General features: G+C 42.7%; 2 protein-coding genes across 4 annotated transcripts in view; both read left to right on the plus strand.

The window, feature by feature from the left end:
- The window catches only part of cica (capicua transcriptional repressor a), a 37,500-nt gene extending 33,770 nt beyond the window's left edge, over positions 1-3,730 (plus strand). For all 3 annotated transcript variants that reach the window (XM_046418472.1, XM_046418471.1, XM_046418473.1), the window contains one exon: positions 525-3,730. In XM_046418472.1, coding sequence (XP_046274428.1) covers positions 525-787 — 263 coding nt within the window. In that variant the 3' untranslated portion in view covers positions 788-3,730. The remainder of the gene's footprint in view (positions 1-524) is intronic.
- Positions 3,731-4,840: 1,110 nt separating this feature from the next.
- On the plus strand, positions 4,841-19,641 carry gsk3aa (glycogen synthase kinase 3 alpha a). Its single transcript, XM_046418474.1, has 11 exons — positions 4,841-5,228; positions 9,944-10,029; positions 11,161-11,262; positions 11,393-11,476; positions 11,910-12,020; positions 12,168-12,298; positions 12,572-12,776; positions 12,992-13,087; positions 14,150-14,336; positions 14,597-14,674; positions 15,189-19,641. The coding sequence occupies exons 1-11, from the start codon at positions 5,054-5,056 to the stop codon at positions 15,248-15,250; spliced, it is 1,317 nt and encodes a 438-aa protein (XP_046274430.1). The 5' UTR covers positions 4,841-5,053; the 3' UTR covers positions 15,251-19,641.
- The last annotated feature ends 231 nt before the right edge of the window (positions 19,642-19,872 follow it).

Consider the following 19,872-nt stretch of genomic DNA (forward strand, 5'->3'; position numbering starts at 1 on the left):
GTCATGAAAAAAACAGTGCGTATATTTTTTATCATAACTCGGGTTTTACTTGACATATCAACAAAATTTAAAAACTGGTATATAGTTTGAAGTGCCCACTTTCGACACAAACAAAACTGTGATTCAGCGAGGCTGCGTCTTGCAGCTACGTGGTCTTAAAGTGGTCTTGTGATAAGGACGCGCCGGCGCGTCTGTCGACTCCTGAGGGTTAAAATGTGGCTTAATTAGTAAATACCTTATATTTTCTAGACACCTTGTAGTCTTTTCTCCTCTCTTTCCTTTTTCCTCTATATTCCTTATAACTCATCCTTTGGCTTTAAATAATTTAACTGAACACAAAATAAGTTTATTATTATGCTCAATAAATACAAAAAACTACATGCCATCAGTAGTAGTTGGAGTCTTAGTATTCCCTATTCTCTTACTAAATATCACATAAGATATGTAGTAATTCTTTTTACCGAGGAGCTTTTATAACAGCTGCTCTCTCTCCCTGTTTCCCTCCTGTTTCTCTGCCTCTCCAGCTCAGGCCACTGCTGCCTTCCAGGCACGCTACTCGGATACTTTCCCCACCAAGGTGTGTCTTCAGCTTAAGATCCGCGAAGTCCGTCAGAAGATCATGCAGACGGCCACGCCCGGAGCCCTCGAGCTTGGAGGGTCAGTTGAAACCAACCCTGCCCAGTCCCAAAGCGCCTCCTTCAATCAATCAGCTCGGGAGGATGCAGGGGCAGAGCAGCAAGGAGACAAAGGCCGGAGCCCAGAGGAGCCAAAAAGTGAAGGATCCTAAGCTGGAGAGGATGACAAAGTGGGAAAATCAAGGAAAAGATGAAGAGAGAGAGGGGAGTGTGTAATCCCCGCAGAATGTTCTTATATGCGTTGAACCAGTACTATGAGTGGCTCCGACGGGATCTGTTCTGGCGCTAATCTCCACCAGACCTGGGCAGGAATACATTTGAGTCTGGTCACAAATATTCAAACTACTTAAGGTGCGCTTGACTCGTCTAAACAGCCTCAAAAGTGGACAAATCACATGCAAGTCTTGATGAGTCAAGTGCTTCTTGTAGTTTTGTTTTCCTTTTTTTCCCACAAGTATCCAGAACATTTTCAGTTCACACTTTGCCCAGGTCTGCTCTCAGCACATTTGAACAGTAGTTTGTAGTTTCACACACAAACTCTGTGGTACACACTCTCTATCTCTCTGGCACACACATGCAAAACATGGTGCATACGTAATCTCCAGCATGCACATGATCCCACAAAAAACACACACGCACACACACTCTCACCAAATCAGACTGTTACTCTTGGTTGGCAGTCCCCAGGAGCCGCCACCAAGGACCATGACACACAAAGGCACTTTGTCACTTATTGTGCAGATGCAGTTTGCTGTTGCCAGCCAGCCAGCCAGCCAGCCAGCCCTCAGATGCCATTGACTTGACCTCCTTCTCGCCCTTCCACTCCTCAGCACAGTGGTCGGGACACAAACACAACCCCAACGACCTCCACTAATATTCCACAGCCCCTCGATGCTGCAAGACAGACAGCACACACACACACATATACAGTACACACACACACACGCAGTGTATGGACACATCTGTGCAGTGTGAGCACTCGTACACGAACATAGTCAACCCTGGTCTGACCAAGCCATTGGCCTGCACAGTTCTTAGTGATTGTAGTGAGAAGAGAAACTGAAAGCATGAAATTTATTCGCTCCTGAAAAACACAAAGAAGGAGTTGGGATGTAGTGTGACCAATCTTTGCACCTTTAGTTATTGCCATTATGAAAGGCTTGAGTCCTCATTGGCGGGAGCTGATTATATATGTCTGTATGTCTGTTGGGGCGCCCTCCCCAAAACCTGTGTGAACAGGCACCATAAAGAGATTATGTAAAGAGACTACTGGTTGCGAGGCTTTGAAGATTCAACGTTAAGTTCGACACTGACTGGCTCCCAACAGAGCACAGAGAAAAGGCAGAAGAAGAAACCGGATGATGTTCATCGGACGGAACATTCATATTTCAGCTATAGGAAGACAGATAATAACAGCGAATAAGGACATCAACAATGTGACAAGCCTACCAACAGAGAGAAAAGGTAGAATTTTAACCAAACTTCTCTGAATCTCCCAGTGGATATAATGTTGCTTTCTCTCGTTATCGTTGCAGTGGAAATAACCAGTTTTACCGTGGCCTGTTTTTCTCTCGTGGCTCTATTGTGTTTCTTCTCCAGCATAAAAAAAATCACAAAAAAAACAAAAACTTTGGACAAAGAAGGGGACAAAATCAGTCTGTGCCCCCCACCCCCTACTTTTAATTGTACCTGGGGCGGTTCTCTCCCCGCCTTCCCTACTCTACGATTTTTCACCAGACACAGAAGTGGGGGAGCAGGGGTGTTTGTCGTTTTGTAAAACGCAGAAATCAGGTGTTTGCACAATTTGTGCGGCCCCTCTCGTCTGGGACCGCCGCAAGTAAAATCAGGAAAGTATTGTTTTTAGAGATTGTTTTAGTAGAAAAAAAAATAATAACCTTGTTCCGTATGTTATCAACCACATTTTCCTCCCTTTGTCCTCCCTGCTTTCTCCCACCTTTCAGTCCTCTGCCCCCGTCTCCCTCGACCCCTCAAGCGTTGTTAGAAAGTGCCCTTAAGCACTGGTCCCGGGTCAAGCGCTATGTAGCTCAGGATGGCTCTGGTTAGGGTTAGTTCAGGGAAAGCAGATCCTAGACCAGCCCTGGAGGGCAGTCTCTGGAGCCCTCCCCTCTTCCCTCTCTTCTCGACACTTTATCCTTTCTCGTCAAATGGTGCAATAGGACATTTATTTTTTTGGAAGTGGGTGGGTTATTTTGTTTCCTTGGGGAAGGCTCTGTGCCATAGATATTAAATCAGTGCAGTCAGTCAGTGAGAGGAATGAGCTGTTGTGATACTATCTTTAACTATGGTATAAACAAAACAAAAAAGAATCACACAATTATTGTTATTCTTGAAAAGATAGAGGGTATAACTTACTAAAAGTCAAAGACAATTTTTGAATAGCACTTTTTGGCTCTTTGCTTCCGTGGTGAAGAGTGGGGGTAGTTATTATTATGGGTATCTCTTTTGTTTCTCTGTATACAGTTGGATGTCTGAAAAAATATATATACCGGTATTTCCATATATGTGCATTTAGGTCTGTGTCTGGGTGTGCGTGTATGTTTTGGCACATGCAGGTAGTGTCTTAACACGACCAACCTCTTGTTCTTTCTCCACACAGCAACATTATCAATAGTATATTTTTCATTGTATCCTACATTCTGCTCTAGAGACAGTATTTTTATAGTCATCATGACTATTTTGTCCGCCATCTTGACTGTTATCAAACCCAGTTGATTCAGGATATATATGAAATATATATTCAGGATATATCATATATAAATATATATATAAATACACAGGTGATAAAAGACTATCAATTCACATCTCTTTGGGGTTAGGGCTGTAAAGTGTCCATCTGCATGCATGTGCAATCACATGGACGCGTGCACACACCCACACAGACATATGTGCATACACACATGTATGCGTGTACACTGTATGATTGTGCTTAAAAATAAACTGTCCTTACTTTGGAGAAGGAATTTTAGGATGAGCGAAGTGAGTGTTATCTCATAAGCAGGCATGTTGACCATGTGCAATATTTCTAAACAACAACAAAAAAACTAAATATTGAAAATATTAAAGATCTAACACAATGTCTGATATCATTGAATTTATTTCACATCCGTCTTTTTGTCTAATGTTTTAGAATTTTTGAATGTCTGACTGAATTGTATGTCTTGTTTATCAGTCCACTCAGAGGAGGTGCCAAATGATTTCGATTCTACTTTGTGATTTATTGCAGGCTATGTTTTGACTAAACGGCTTTGGAAAAGAGGCAAAAATGACACAAATTCATCCTCACATGAAAAACAGGATCCAGAGATGCAGCCACCTTAGCCCACCAGCAAAGTTTCCCAAATCCCTGGAACATACAGTGTGTACTTCTCCATCTGGCCTTTATCAGGCATCTCATTGTTAAGAGTGCTTAATGGATTAGAGAAGCATTTCAGATTCAGGTCATATTGGGTGAGATGTGGGTTAAGGTAAGGGGGCCTGGTCAGAGCGCCTTCTGTATCAGCACAAACCCTGTGAGAACCTAGAAATGACAACAGCCTGCTCACTTCAGTATCACAAAGTCACAGAGGCCTGTATCAGTCAGCACTTACGTATGTTGTTTCCACCAAGCAAGACATGTTTATGTTATTGATTATATTAAATAAGGCCTTCAATTACAAATTAATTGAAAAATGTAAATAACAAAAAATGCTGAACTGAGCTGCTTTTTTTTCTGGAGTGTCATTTCAGTGTAATTTTTATCCTAATTTTTCAAGTAAAAATTCTCATTAGCAGCTTTGAAACTGAGGCTACAAAGTGTTTTATTAATCTGTACGCAGTGTATAAATAACCTGTGTATTATTAGAATAAGGTTGTGGGCAACTTGCCAGTAACAGGACAAATTTAGTGATTTATCTGGTATTTTCATCTGAATACAAACAGAAGTTCTCGAGCACCATGCCTGAATCAGGCATTCAGCAGTTCTAAATTCATACATCATTTAATTCCGTACATTGTACACGTTTCCACCCTGACAGCTTTCCGGGCTTACAAATTATTTCCTCTTCAGTCCTCTCAGACATGTTAAGCCTTTAATTTTTATGGTGATATATAGGTCTACTGTTGCTCTTTCTCTGGCCTACTGCCACTGTTAAGTCATTTTAAATTTGTAGTTGTTTTCATTTGTGAAAGCCGAGGAAGCGAACCTGTGTAACAGCTACTTCGAACTTCATCTCCCAGGTGGCATTGCGAGCGAGTCTGTGTCTAGGTGTCTAGCAACAGCTATCAGCCCAGACGCCGGCGGCAACGGGAGCGGTATTTCTCGCTGTGTCTTTCCACGATTATCCGCTGTCGGGTATTCGTAATAAATAGTCGCGTAGCTGAAAATAGTGAAAAAATAACCCTGACCCCTGCACAGAGATATGAGCGGCAGCGGGCGGCCCAGGACCAGCTCGTTTGCTGAGCCGCCAGGTGTGCCAGGAACCGCCGCTGTGTCCAGCGGATCAGCCGCTGCCGTGGGGAGCAGCACAGGAAAGTCCGGGGTCCCGCAGGCCTCCGGCAGCAGCTCATCGGGATGCTCGAACCTTAAGCTTACCAGTAAGTCCTTATTGGTTATCTAGCCGACAGATTTCATTCAGTGGTTTTACCTTAAAGTACAGCGCAGTGTTATGTGGGCGTTATGTGTCACAACCAGGGGAAAAGTCTTTGTCGCTCCCCTGTAGTGGTAACCAACTAGCTAGCGTGCTAACTAGCTCTACTGCTAACGTTAGCCACTTGTTATGTATGTTACTAGTTCCCCGGCGGATGAGGTGTATTTAGCCTTACCCATTTCAAACTAAGCAGCTCGCTGGTCACCACTTTCACCCTGTGTAACGTCAGCTAAATAACTAAATAATCAGACTAAAGTAGATGTGAAAGGCGAGGATCTGTTTGATTCACTGTGGTCAGTGTGAGTGAACAGTAAAACGGGCTCTGTTGTTCTTTGTGATCAAGCTAGACTCAAATACCTACGCTTAAGTGCTGCATTCAGGGTTCGTTTTTGGGTGTTGTGAAGAGTGCGGCATCATTTGACAGTCTGGCTCGCCTGGCTGGGGGTCAAGATGGAAAGTTGCCTTTTCACCAAGGTCAACCGTGGGGCAAAGGCTTAGCAGCAGGTGGCTGACGCCCGGAGGATGCCAGTGATGCACATCCAGCACAAGTGCGGGGCTGTCTGCTGAGATGCCAGGGAGTGGGTTTCCTCTGTCTGAGATGGAGTTATCGTACGCTCCTTTATCATCGTAGTGACAGGAGTAAGAAGAGAGGTGTGTGCGTGTGCATGCATGCGCATGTGTGTTAATCCAAATGTTATCATCCATTAGCAGGCACTGGTGTATGACTTTGATATTGGAGCTCGAATGGGGAGGTCATCTCTAGTTCAGTCAGTCTGACCCCTGTTTTCTGACTGTCCCTCAGCCGCGCTGCCTGAGGCCCAGCTGAAGGCCAAATGTTGCCTTCAGCTGGCTGATTGATGGATATGTTGTCAGGGTTGGGAGTCCTGGAGGCTGTTTCAACACAGTTAGCCAGATATTTGTAACGCTGTTGTGTTTGGACATTTTGAATTACTGGTAAACTTAAAGCCTGAACTTTTATCTAAGGATGTTGTGTTTCCATACCAACCAGTGATATGTGACATTTTGAGCATCATTAGAAGATATTTGACGAAAGGCCAGGTTTCCATTTAATGCTCCTCATGCTGGAAGTCTGTTGTTTTTGCTCCAGAATGTCATATCCTCTACTCTGAATGTGAGCATAACGATATATCTACTGGTCATCTGCCTCATGGGCCACAGTGACTGGTAGTCCAAGTGATAAGTTTGTTACCCACATATGTACTTGTTGAGGTAGTAGTAACTTTGTAATGGGCAGTCTGAGTATGCATGCAGTATTTGACACCTGGCTGCCATTGAAAGAGAGAGAATAAGGTGATGGCAGTGGACTGGAATGCAATGTAATTAACAATTTCAGTGTGATATAACTTTGTTGATATATATTTTGTTACACTGAGATATGCGCAATGTTGTGTGCAACAGTATCATTTTCTTTTTTAACATATGAAATTAGCATGTGGCCTTGGCAATTGATGGTGTGATGCTGTTGGAGTTGGTCCACAAATAGTGAATTAGTGTGCTCATTTTTTTTGTCTATTGGTCTACTCTGTGTTACAACCAGGATGTTATAGCCAAGGGGATTTGAAAATAGGGCTCACTGCCACAAATCAGAAAACGTCCCATATCCCAGTATAATTACCACAGCTGCTGTGACAGTGTCCAAGTACTTGTTCCATTATTCACTGTCTGTGGAGCAGCTCCAGGATTTGTCTGTGGGTGACATCATCACCATGGTCAGTCTCTTCGCAGCTTAAAGAGAAATGCTCAAATTCTCAAATTAAACTGAGTAATGATGTACTATAGAAAAATGTGGCTATTTTATGGTGGATTTTCTCTTAAACAGGACAGAAACAATGTGGACAATCATGGTTATGTCTTTGGGAAACAGTAGAGACCATTAGGATCAGAATCATATGGCCAACATAGGATTGGTGATCTGACCGTATTGTTAAATGTCAATTTAAAGCAGCTCAGTGTTGACTGAGTGACATAACGAAGATCCACTGGGATGTGGAAATTGTTTTGTGTTGACTGTGTGTTTATGGTAGACTGTCACATGAGCACAATAACTCCAACCAGTAGATATTGATAGAAATCTCACGCTTCCTCCAGAGGTTCTCCCTGTAAAATGGATGACCTGGTTACATTTTGGAAGATCTTGCTGCATTAAATTGCATATTAATAAGGTAAACTTAATTCTCTTGAAGCAACTTTGCTTTAATGTGGAGTTCATTTGAGGACAGACATTAACATGTACAGTCTGCTGATTAATGCATCGATGAGAATAGTTTGTGGAAATTCTAATGTTTCATTTTGCTGTTTGAGTTTAAAAGCAGGTATTAAATTGACATGGATGTGAAAATTTGCACGTTTTAGGGCAGTATTTCCTCCTGGAGACTTGAGTTTCCTTCTGTGAATGGCAGGAAGCAGAGTGTGACACACACACACAGAGTTAGGCGTCATTTTTATTATCATAGATTATTGACCTCTGGGAAGTTTTGAGTTTATGTTGTTTTTCACACTGTAAATGAATGGCAGGGTAAGAGCTCTGAAAACTTCAGCCGTACTGGATGATACATCAGCTAGAAACATGCAAGACGAGGAGCAGCGTCGACAGTGGGCATGAACGTATCCTCTAACCAGCTGTCCTACTTTTAACCTGGAGGTGTGTGTGTGTGTGTACATGCGTCCGTGTGTGTGTTCCTTCCTGTCTAGAAGGAGAACCCAGCGACCCGGTCACTGTGCAAGCCTCGCTGTTTCAGCTGTAACAGATATTGTCAGCGTGCCTATTGGATGAGGACAATTTGCTGTGTGTGCATGGACGTGGACATACAAGAGCACCAGGACATGCAGTCCTGGTGGTGAGAGGGACATATCAATAAGTGCTTTGTCTTACTGGTAAACAAAACATTAAGTATGTGGACATGGTCAGGGTGACGGCGCAATGAGAGCACATGATCCACAGAAACCTCTCCGTCAGTATAGACATATTCTTAATCTTTTAACAAATGTTTCAGCTAGACTAAAAAAATATATAGCATCTTAAATCAGAAGAGTTGACAGTAGCTGAGGAGACATGCCTCAAAGTCCAGAGCCAGAGTCAGACCGGGGACGTTGCTGTTCGTGATCTGCATCTTAAACCTCTCGGCCCGCTTGGGTTCAGATAGACCGAGAAGCCTCTTCAAGCAAACCTCAGTTGATAAAACAAATTAGCCAAATTTGGCTTCCAGATAGAAAAAGTGCTAAAAGAAGATCAGATTAGAAGATGAGAAGAAAAGTCTGTTTTTTGGGGGGAGTTATCAAGTTATTTATCAGTATGGTTGTGTTAACAGGTTGTCATCAACCTATGCTGCTGAAGCACATCTGATTACAGTTTTGTACTCAGGCTGCGTGGAAACAGAAAAGCTTTGTGCTTTTCCACTGGTGAGACGATAACATGAGCTGCACAGTGAACAATCAAACCTCTGTGATGCTAAACTGAATATCTTTGGCTTGTGGACTTCTGAGGACATCATTTTGGGCTTTGGTGAACACTGTTGGACATTTTTCACCATTTTCTGAGATTTTCTAGACCAAATAACTTACCTACTGAGAAAATAAACAGCAGATTAATCAGCAATGAAGATAATCGTCAGATGTAGCCTTCATTTTGAAGGAACCTCCTCTAGTGTGAGTGACTGTTTGGCTGAGAGGCGTTTGGTGGCCTTCTTCACTGAACTATGAGCCGGATTCACAGTCTTACTTTCTCTGACTGTGTGGAACGAGTCGATGTTTGGGTTTGAAGTGCAGACTCTGAGACAAATCTGAAAATCTCTTGCAAAGGCTTTAATGTAATGGCCTCACACTAAGCTCCAATGGTTTTCTCATACCACAGACATTCTGACCACACTTGAGATGGTGACACGTGAACCGTGAAGTCCATTTTGAAAATACGAAAGACACGACAAGAGATTTGTACTCGGGCGGCATCTTTATCACCTTGTGAAAGCCTCTGTCTCTGAGGTGAAAGTAAATTAGTGACATGCTACAGAGGTACACACTACAAGTTATTATACCTGATTTATGTGCTTCTTGTGTGCAGCTGACCCGTGCAGCATGATGCCACTGTATGGTATTAATGGAAGGTTGTTTTCTCTTAAAACAGTTCATCAGGACAGAAAAAATGTGACTGGCCTATTTTTGGGCTCATTCCCAGTTTAATTAGTCAGAGTGTCTTGAACATGGACTTTGCCATTTCTTTCTTTGTCTTTGGAGGCTTCTTAAAGTTGACATCCACTCACTTGGCTGTCATTAACCTAAATATTCAAACGGTCAGCGGAGAGACAGCCCAGATGTGAAGGCAGGCTGTGGCAAATGTCCTGGGCTGAATGTCGGTGACATTGTTTTTGTTATGCTATTAAGTGGCTTCTTATTATGACCTCTTGTAGAAAGGAGATGGTCATAAAACAGCCCATTTGTAATCCTTTTTATAATATCAGTATACAAGTTTGAGCTCAGTAAAGCCAATAACGACGTTTTACTTCACACAGAGATAGAAGAGATTAAGAAAAAGGCTTTTGATGTCCCTATTCTTCCCCATGTTCTGCTGGTACATTGACTGAATTATGACATTGTGTTCTTATATCCTCTCACCTCACACTGACCCTGTTCCTGTTTGTTCCTTAGGAGACAGTGGGAAAGTGACGACGGTTGTGGCCACGCCAGGCCAGGGACCGGACCGCCCACAGGAAGTATCTTACACTGACATCAAGGTAAGCAAGGAAGTAAAACCAAGCCCTAACAATGTCCTTATGTAGAAATATGGCTTCATTATTAACTTTCTAACTCTATTGCCGCATTGCATACAGTGATTGCAGTATATGTGGCTGAAGTTAGTGTGGTTGTTGATGACCAGTGGCTCTGTAATTATTTTGATTTATGGCTCAGGTTTACGGCTTTATTGCCAGCTTTCTGTTAGCTTTCTGGCCTGTGTGCCATCTGAAAATGTGACATAAATGTGTCAGTCACAGATTAATGACAGTTTCATTAACTCAAAGACTTGTTAGTACCTTTGCAGCTCCTTCTGGTGGTTCCTTTTATTGTTTCTCAGGTAACTTAATGTTTCTGTCATAGTGAATGCACATTCATTTATCACAAATCCTAAGTCAATAGTCTTATGGCACTGGTTTATCAGAAACATTGTCATTGTTTTTAATTTCTGCTGCAGGTAAAGGTTGTGCAACGGTGTAATATTAAACAAATATTTTTATTGTCATATTATTGTTTTAATAATGTTGGGTTGTAATATCACAGCTGTACTGTGATATTATTGACACATGCAAACATTTCTAATAGCATTTACTAATTACACTCTGTGTACAATCGAGTTGCAACTTATGATTATTTTAATTATCAGTTTGTTAATTTCCAGAGTGTTTTCTCACATTTGCAATCTGAATTTAAGGTGGAGCCTGTGAATTTGGGGCATTTTTGTTCAAAGAAAATTGCCCAATGGCAAGATTAATTTCAATTTTAAGCAGTTAATCAACTAATCATCCCTGCTCTAGTATACAGATGTTCAGATAAGATTTTTATTTAATGCATTTGGTCATTTTGCCTCTGAAGTTAAAAATAACTTAATTAAACCAGTGACTGTTGCTGCTGGTCAGACCCAGTGTCTGTGGCTGTGTGTAAAAGGAAATTATTTGATGCAGTCACTGGAGTTTAGCAGACTTTGGTGTCCATTGATGAGCACAACTTTTATGATCACGCAGGAAAAACTCCTCCCCCAAAACAAACATCACAGTTTGCTGCTTGCAACAGGTTGCACTGGTTTCGACAGTGGAAATGAACATGAGCTGGGAAAGTGTCTGATGGTTTCCTCTTTTGTGAACACCTTGCAGGTGATTGGCAATGGGTCGTTTGGTGTGGTGTACCAAGCTCGCCTCATCGACAGCCAAGAGATGGTGGCAATTAAGAAGGTTCTGCAGGATAAGAGGTTCAAGGTAGGGCTATGCTATGTGATATGCCATCCTTCTATGTGTGTAAGGCTTCCCTGCCTTTTAAAGTTCTTCTCATGCTTGCTGTGTTTTCATGAGCTCTCACCTACGCTCGTGTGTTTCCTTGTCTTTGCAGAATCGGGAGCTACAGATCATGAGGAAGTTGGATCACTGCAATATTGTCAGACTTCGTTATTTCTTCTACTCCAGTGGTGAGAAGGTACGTCATGTTTTTTTTTCCCTTCCTCTTTTATTTTCCTAATTCTTTCGTGCAGAAAAACCGATCACGCTCTAACAAGTCACCGTGTTTACACACTCTTATCTCACAGTACCACCGTAGTTTCAGATTACAGTGAAACAGAGGAAATGGTGCATGCACAGGAAAGATAAGATTACTCAGATGCAGCATAAAACATATCCAACCTTTAAAAAGGAAAGCAATCCATTTCTTCAACGGACAAATACAGAAACACTTTAACATTGCAGAAAGTCACTGGGAACAAGATTCTCTGTATGAGTTAAGTTAAATGAAAGCTTTGTCTCGTAACACAACAGTAACAGTATGTGTGCTTTGAGCAGGGCTTGTAAACTTATATTAAATCACACGTATCTGAAACACAATGATTTCACTCTCTGTGTCCTGTGCTGCACAGAAGGATGAAGTTTATCTCAACCTGGTGCTGGACTTTGTCCCTGAGACGGTCTACAGGGTTGCCAGGCATTTTAACAAGGCCAAGAGCATCATTCCTATCATATACGTCAAGGTAAGTTTTCCTCTTTTACCTACCAAGACATTTCTTGGGAATGATTGTTTCTTAACTTGTCACCACCAGTGTGAAACATCACCCTGTTGTGTTTTTGATTTTGTCGAGAGCTTACGTTGTGTTGTTCTTTGGTTGCGACTTCCTCAGGTGTACATGTACCAGTTGTTTCGCAGTCTGGCTTATATCCATTCCCAGGGCGTGTGTCACCGAGACATCAAGCCCCAAAACCTGCTCGTCGACCCAGAAACCGCCATCCTCAAGCTGTGTGACTTTGGCAGGTGAGCTGCATGAACAGATGGATTCCTCTCTCACACAGAGATCAAAGATTTAACAAGAGCAAAAGTCAAGAGATGAAGCATTTTTCTGTGCATAGACAGAACAGAATTAAGCTGATCTTTATCTGTTCTCCAGTGGGGTATTCTGCTTAAACAGCCCAGTGGTGTTATCGCGTTGTATTCAGTACGTCTGCTCTCAGCCTACCTCTTAATGTCTTGTTTTGTATGTTCAACTCTTTCACACTGCTAGGTTAACAATGTCTTGTGTTTCCCCAGCGCCAAGCAGCTGGTCCGCGGAGAACCAAATGTGTCGTATATCTGCTCTCGGTATTATCGCGCCCCGGAGCTCATTTTTGGTGCCACAGACTACACAGCAAACATTGACATCTGGTCAGCGGGCTGCGTGCTGGCTGAGCTGCTGCTCGGGCAGCCCATATTCCCCGGAGACAGTGGGGTCGATCAGCTAGTGGAGATTATCAAGGTGAGTGTTTCTCTCAGGTGTCTGTGTGCTGCTGGACTGAGTTAATCACAGCAGGAGAGATTTCTGTGACAAGATGTTAACTTTGTTTGTCCCGGTGGATGTGCTCACACTTTGTTTTGTACTGATATTGTAAAAGCCTACAAGAATAATCCCATTCGGTCCTTTATGGCCTCTTGTGAATCCTGCTCATCTTCCTCCATTCCGTCTATTTTCAGGTACTTGGAACCCCAACAAGGGAACAAATCCGAGAGATGAACCCAAACTACACAGAATTCAAGTTCCCTCAGATCAAAGCCCATCCATGGACCAAGGTAAATCAATACCTGAGGACATACAGCAGCCTGTGTGCTGGGCCTGCACTGTCTGGATGAGCATGTACAGTTAGACTGAACTGAGAATTGTCAGCGTGTGGAAAATGTTGAGAAGGACCTGTATAAAAGTCGCTATAAGGGAGAGCTTCCTACACATTCATTGTGGCTGCCCTCCCACCTTTTCTTTATTCTATTTATTTATTTATTTTATCTGTGAGAGCACATCATCTCTGAAAGAAAGCCGAAAGCGAAAAGAAAGGTGAGCACATTAAAGAAGTAGTTTGTGAGTAAACACTATAAGATGGTATGGAAATAACCTTTTGAAATAGCTAAATTAATTTATTTATTTCAAATGGACGTATTTCAGTGTGGCTGCCACAGTTACAGTCAGTCTGTGGGCAACACTGAAATGTTTATTCCTGCATACATTATGAGACTTAACGTGCAGATTTCTAATTGGAACAATTCTACTTATCTTCTGAATGTATTTATACATACCAAAGCTTTATTCTAGTGAGGCATTTGTTCCAAAAAGAGACTTTATCCTGAACAAAACGAAGCAAGAGAGAAAACCTGTGGATGTGCGCTTGCCCACACAGTCTATTTAAATCTGCGAGCTGTTTCAGTGTCCTCTTCCTGAGAGTCGATTAACCCTGACACCTTAAGAGTACAGAAACAAAAACGTAAAACCAAGAGACGTGGCCCTTCAGCGTTCACTTCAAAGCAGATAGCTTTCTACTCCAAAAAGGCTTTTTCCAGAGGCAGAACACCTCCATAACTGACAGCTGCCGATTGTCTTTTCTTTCTTCTTCATGTTCTACATTTATCACACGTTTGCTCCAATACTTAAAACATCAGAGCTTCTCGCTGACCTCCAGTAGATAATAAAATCTCAGATACTGGTACGGTCTAACCAGTTTCCTTCTTTTGGGTCCTTCGGCTGAATGAAACTGGTCGTTTCTGTCTTGAAAAGTCCCACAGACTGTTACAGTGCTGTTTTTGTGTGGCTGTCACTCCCGGTGGATATGTGGCCTCTAAAGTAAAGCTCTTCTCGTTCCTCAGGTGTTTAAACCTCGCACCCCTCCGGAAGCCATCACTCTCTGCTCCCGGCTGCTGGAGTACACGCCGGCGTCGCGGTTCTCCCCGCTCGAGGCCTGTTCACACGCCTTCTTCGACGAGCTGCGTCAGCCCAACACGCGACTGCCCAGCGGCCGAGAGCTGCCCATGCTCTTCAACTTCAGCCCCACAGGTGCACACACGCTCAGGTTTAGTCAGTAGCGGCTCTGACATGTTGTGTCTTTCCAAATAAGTCATTTCTGTGTGAAGTAGGGAGTTGTGTCCGAGCTCAATGGATTCATCACCATGTGTTTAGCCCAATACCATCAGTTGTTGTTTTTCGGTTTGTTTTGGACCAACACTGGGACCTTTTCCTTTCACTTGTTGTGTCGCACTGTCCTCTCCATGTATGACTCATCACTAAATAAAAACTTCCTCTTTTGTTTTCTGCAGAGCTGTCAATCCAGCCCCAGCTGAACTCGACCCTCATCCCGCCTCACGCTCGTTCTCACGCAGCTGCTTCCACCCACGGTGGGAAACTCATGTTCCTCTCACTAGAATTTTATTTTAAATGCTGTTAAAATTAAAAATTAAAATTAAAATTACAAAAAATACTGAGCAGTTCAGTACCTGTAAACGCTTGTGTTCAGGTCGGTGGGCTGAGGATGTTTTTGCTGGAACACAGTTTTGACACAAGATGGCAGTGTTAGGCATGAGCTAATCTGATGTGATATGCTGGACACGTTGTCCAGTAAAAATGCGTACTGAAAAGAAACCTTATTGGCTGAAGTATAAGGAGGCGCTGGTTATGATCAGCCAGCGGAGTTCAGAAAAAGACTTTGTTAAAGATGTGCAACACAGTCAGAATCCGTCGCTCCAAAGATAGGAAAGATCTGAAATCTGAAGCCTTTTCTCTCATAAAAGCGGAACACGTTGAAATACTTTTATTAAAGAGCACGTTTTTGTTTGCAGCTGTGAGTCCATCCTGTCGTCTTCAGGGTCGTGCAGCATCTTGTCTAATGCTTGGTTTGTTCTTGTCCTCCAGATGGCACCGGTTCAGATTCATCTCAGCACAGTTCGGTACCAGGATCTCTGAACAGCATCTGAAGCAGCCTCTTACCTGCCTGCCTGTCTGCCTCACCTTTACCTCAGACACACACACACACACACACACTCTCTCTCTCTCTCTCTACTGCTTCCTCCATGCTGCTTGCTCTCCTCTTAGATGATCTGTTTTTGTACAGTAACTGCATTGATCAAACAAACAAAAGTTCCTCAGCTGCCAGGGTTGAAACTACAGCAGGCGATTGTTATATACACACACACACACACACACGCACAGTCAGCTGCTCGGGTCGTGTGTGAAGGTTCAAAGTGGGGGCTGGTCCTCTGTAATATAACCTTTTTTTAATCAATTTTTTTTCTTTTTTCTTCTTTATATTTGTGTTTATTTATTTGATTGAAAACATCACGTGATCACACATTTTATCTCTATAGAGTTTTTTTCTTCCGCCTCAGATTATTTTTTTATATTCTTCAGTGTTTTTGCATCCCTGTTAGTAAGGGGTGACTTGTTCACTGCCTGACCAGGACCAGAGCTGGTCCTGCACAGGTCATCGGGTTAATTTTATTCTTCTCAGGGCGGCAGAGCGTAAGCTGGGACCGATAAATTAAATCCTCCAGCCACATTAATGTGACAGTCCAGGCTGCTGTTTCTAAATGAAACATTAAAGTGAGTCTTGGTAATTCACCTGCTTCAGCGGCAGGCAGAGTGTAGAAACTCATCAGTACCAAGTAGCAGTTATCCCTGTGTGGTTGGAGGTGTATTAGATCACCCCTCACATGAGTCACGTCCAGTGGCTGCATTGTGACACACTGGACTGGAAATGACCACCGCGTCTCGTTTGTCTCCTGTTCCAGAGAGATTTGCCTGGTAAAAGAGTGAAATGTTCCTTTAAAAATGTTCCTGTTCATGCTTCTATATAAACCTGGGTAGGATCGATCACAGGATTTTATTTTATTTTATTTTTTTAACCCAAAGAGGGCAGAAGTGATGCTTTCGAGGAAATATAATTGTGTTAAAAACATCTGGAGGAGTATTCCTCTCCATCACCTCACTGTCACACCTGTCGATTCCAGCTGTGAGCAAAGCGTGTAAGCGAGTCAGTTGGAGGCATCGCGGCGCAGCTGTAAATGCATCACGGCTGTCTGCTCGCTGAGGCGCGTTCAGGAGCGTTACAGCAGGAGGAAACTTAGAGGCTCGCTGTAGTTCCTTCATCAAGCGTGGGTGGAGGATTGGCGCTCGTTTAATGAACCAGAGATCGACTGGCTTTCTGTTCAGCTCTTAAATTGTTCTTTTGCTGAAGAGAATAACCAGATTCACGTCCACGTTTCCTGCGTGCTGCTGTGCCGCGGCGTCGGCAGCCGCCTGCCAAGTGAAAGTAAAGTTCTGGGCCACTAAAATTGGCTCGAATTCAATCTTTTAATTAAAAAAAAATTGTTGTTTGTATTTAAGGTGATGCAATGCGGCAGGACCTCGCAATTACAATAAGAAATCAAAGCTTTTGGGGAGCTCTGATTGCTTTTGAAAAGTCTTAAAATTGTTTTAAGATAAATTATTCATTTAAAGCTTTTAAATGTATTTAAACACAGTAAATGTTGCTACTTGATGGCTCCCCTTCACAATTTCCTGTTGTCTTTTTTCCTGCTCTGCCTGTTGACTTGTACTCGGTCAGGATCTGACGGGCTCCTTTTGCCAGCATCGATTTCTAGTTTTAATGTAGAAGACTATAAATGTGTCTCTCTAAAACCTTTAAGAGCCCGTGGAAAATATCGGCCGTGAAGTGCTCCAAGAGCCAGCTGAAAGATGCTCCCGTGACCCGATGTTCGTGTCCTCCGTGGAAACGAGTGAGTGTTGGTCCTCCTGTTTTAATATTTTTATTAAATTTGATTTGGGGAGGTTGGAGATGCTTTATGTAAATTTATTTATTTGTGTTTGGACGAGAGTTGGGTGTCACTTACAGCCGGCAGCTTCTTTAGCAAACCGTACTTCTATCGGTGGAAATAAACGTAAAGTTTTCTCAGAAGCTTCGTAGAAACAAAAATAATCCAGAGGACAAATGGACGTGTGCTTCAGGTCGTTAGTGCTGACATGCACACACAAACCGAGCATAAAGGAGATGAATGGAAGCCTTAATGTGAATAGCAGTCGAACGTGAACTCGGAGCAGGCCAGTTCCTTTTCTTCTATCTTCGCGAGGACTAATTTCAATGTTAGCCCATGAGACTGAGGCTTGGTTTTAAAGTCAGAGTCAGCACAAGGTTGGCCTGTGGGTCATGGGTCACAGAATGTACTATCACAGTCCTCTTCGAGTGTAGAAGTACGCAAACGTGTGCGTGTTTGTGTGTCTGACCGTGTTCCCACCTGCAGTCCGAACAGCCAGTGTTTTAGGGCTTAGAGCAGTCAGCGACGCAGAGTTTTAGTAAAGCAGTGCAGACCATTTGAAAGTTTGTAGTATAGTATATTTGATACTCTTGTACCATGCCTCCACCCGCTGTTTGTAACTGCAGCCATGTTTGTTTCAACCTTCTTCTTTTTTTTTAAATGAGAGCCCTGATGCTTTTTGAATTCCACCACGTTCTGCACATTGATTTGATACGAGGAGAGAGGAGAGCGTTTTTCGTTCTGTTGCCCACCAGGATTTTCCTCCCATCTGCTTCTGTGCTAAACTCCCAGTCCTGTGGGCTTCTGTCGGCCCCCTTCTGCTTGCTTTGCCGCGGGGAGTCCAACCAGCGTGTTTGGTTGACTCCGCAGGCTGCGTCACACTCAGAGCTGTCAGACTCTCTGTGGCTATGAAAAGGTGTGGAAGAAGCTGCGCCCAGCGAGAGCGGTCAAACATGGCTGATTCTTCTCTTCCCAAATCTCAGAAGCCATTTCCCCCCTCCTCTCTCTCACTCTCCTCCTTCTCTTACAGCACGTGTAAATATCACTGATTTTTATTTTCCTCTTTTTACTTCCTATTACAGAGTTGTTTATATCTTATTTCCCTTCATCATGCTGACGAAGCAGTCTTCAGTTTGTGCATTTTTTTGTAAATAAGTTTCTTTTTTTCACAATTCAAAATGTAAATACTGCAAAGGAAAAAAAAATCAGCTTACTCATTTGTTGGTGATCTTTCTCTCTCTTTCTCTGTCTCGTAGTCCAGTGAAGATGGTAAAGTAGCTGTTAACAATATCGGTACTCAGCCGTCCTCCATGTTTGAACCGCCTGACTGTTGAATGAATGTTCCAAAATGTTGTGTTTTTGTTCTCGTTGGGTGGAAAATATAATCGCCTAAAGATGATGTTACCTCTGATGACGTAAATCTGAAGGACTGAGCCAAGAAAAGACAAGTTGTGCACCTGCCGACCCGCGCTGTCCAAACAGATCCACCATGCGTTTCCAGCTTCCTCTTGGCCTTCCACAGTTTTTAATTGCGCAATTAACCCCACCCCACAGTAACCAGGAGGACTGAGGACACAAACTCACTCCAACTGCAGTGTGAACTCAGCTGCTGAAACCAGATCCCAGATCTCAGATCCCAGGCTTAAAATTGTCAGCTTAGAGCTCAAAAACGCCCCAAAGCTTCAGCTTTAAAACTAGAAGAAACCCTCGAGCTTCTAGCTTCAAGCAGAGATGAGGAGCAGCCCCCCTTTTCCTGACTCCAGGTTTTCTTCATTTTTCAACTCTTAGTCTTCACTCTCAAACAGTGTTGTGTCAGTTCCATTAGTCACCGGGACTTCATGGGAGACTTCACCTGTGCAGGTAGAACTCCCCAAAATCTGTGACCAGACTTTATTGTGTGAAATTGTTCCCTTTACTTCCTCTTGCCCATAGGTGGTACAGGTGAGACTTTTGTGTCTTTTTTTTTCCTTCCACATACTTGATTGTTCTAATTTTGGGACGGGACTGTGTGTCGTGACGGATAGCAATACATTATTACTGTGCAGTATTGAGAAAAATGACTTGGCTACAGTGCTAAGTTGGACTAGAAATCACATGGTATCCAGCTTGTACTCAACTCGGGCATTTTGTATTATGTGCTGTATGACATTGAGAATTGCTGCTAATGATCACAAGATGTCAGAAGTAGACATTTGTGTTGTGACTGCGTGTGTGTTTGTGGTCAGGCAACGTGGAAAATGACAGCTTAAATTGAATCTCAGAAATTGTTCTCTTGTTTGTGCTCTTAGATTCTCTGAAAACTCAGTTGTGTGTTATTATTACCTCGCTTATTTTAACTGAGGGAGATTCTTGTATCTCTATGAGTTCATATGTCGATTTTATTTAATTTGTACTTGTAATGCTGTTAACTTTGGTGTCATTCTGTCCTGGTAGACTGATGTGGTGGAGGCCCAGATGGAGAAAGAGAGAGAAAGAAACACAAAACAGTCTGTCTCTGTTCAGTGTGTGTATGATATGGACTCATTTACTGTAATAAAGTGATGAAACTGTGTTTACTTTATGTGCACTCTTTCTTTCATTTCTCTTTCAAAGTTAGTTCCCATTGAGAGGTTTATGTACAAACCAGCTCCCCTACAGTGTGTGATAGATCTGCAACATCTTCAGACATATAGACCAAATTATCTTATGTATTACTTTAGGTATTCAGTTAGTTTTTAATTTCATGGTGAGAGGTTTTATCCTGTCAACTTTCACAAGGTTGCTAAAATAAAATAAAAGATAAAAAA

Source organism: Scatophagus argus, chromosome 17 (genome assembly GCF_020382885.2).
Source record: "Scatophagus argus isolate fScaArg1 chromosome 17, fScaArg1.pri, whole genome shotgun sequence".
Taxonomy (NCBI): domain Eukaryota; kingdom Metazoa; phylum Chordata; class Actinopteri; family Scatophagidae; genus Scatophagus; species Scatophagus argus.

Excerpts from the sequence above, each read along its gene's own strand:
- gsk3aa (XM_046418474.1), top strand. The coding sequence starts at position 5,054 with ATGAGCGGCAGCGGGCGGCCCAGGACCAGCTCGTTTGCTGAGCCGCCA. Across the intron at positions 12,021-12,167 it reads TTCCTATCATATACGTCAAG|GTGTACATGTACCAGTTGTT; the intron begins GTAAGTTTTCCT and ends CGACTTCCTCAG. Across the intron at positions 14,337-14,596 it reads CTTCAACTTCAGCCCCACAG|AGCTGTCAATCCAGCCCCAG; the intron begins GTGCACACACGC and ends TGTTTTCTGCAG.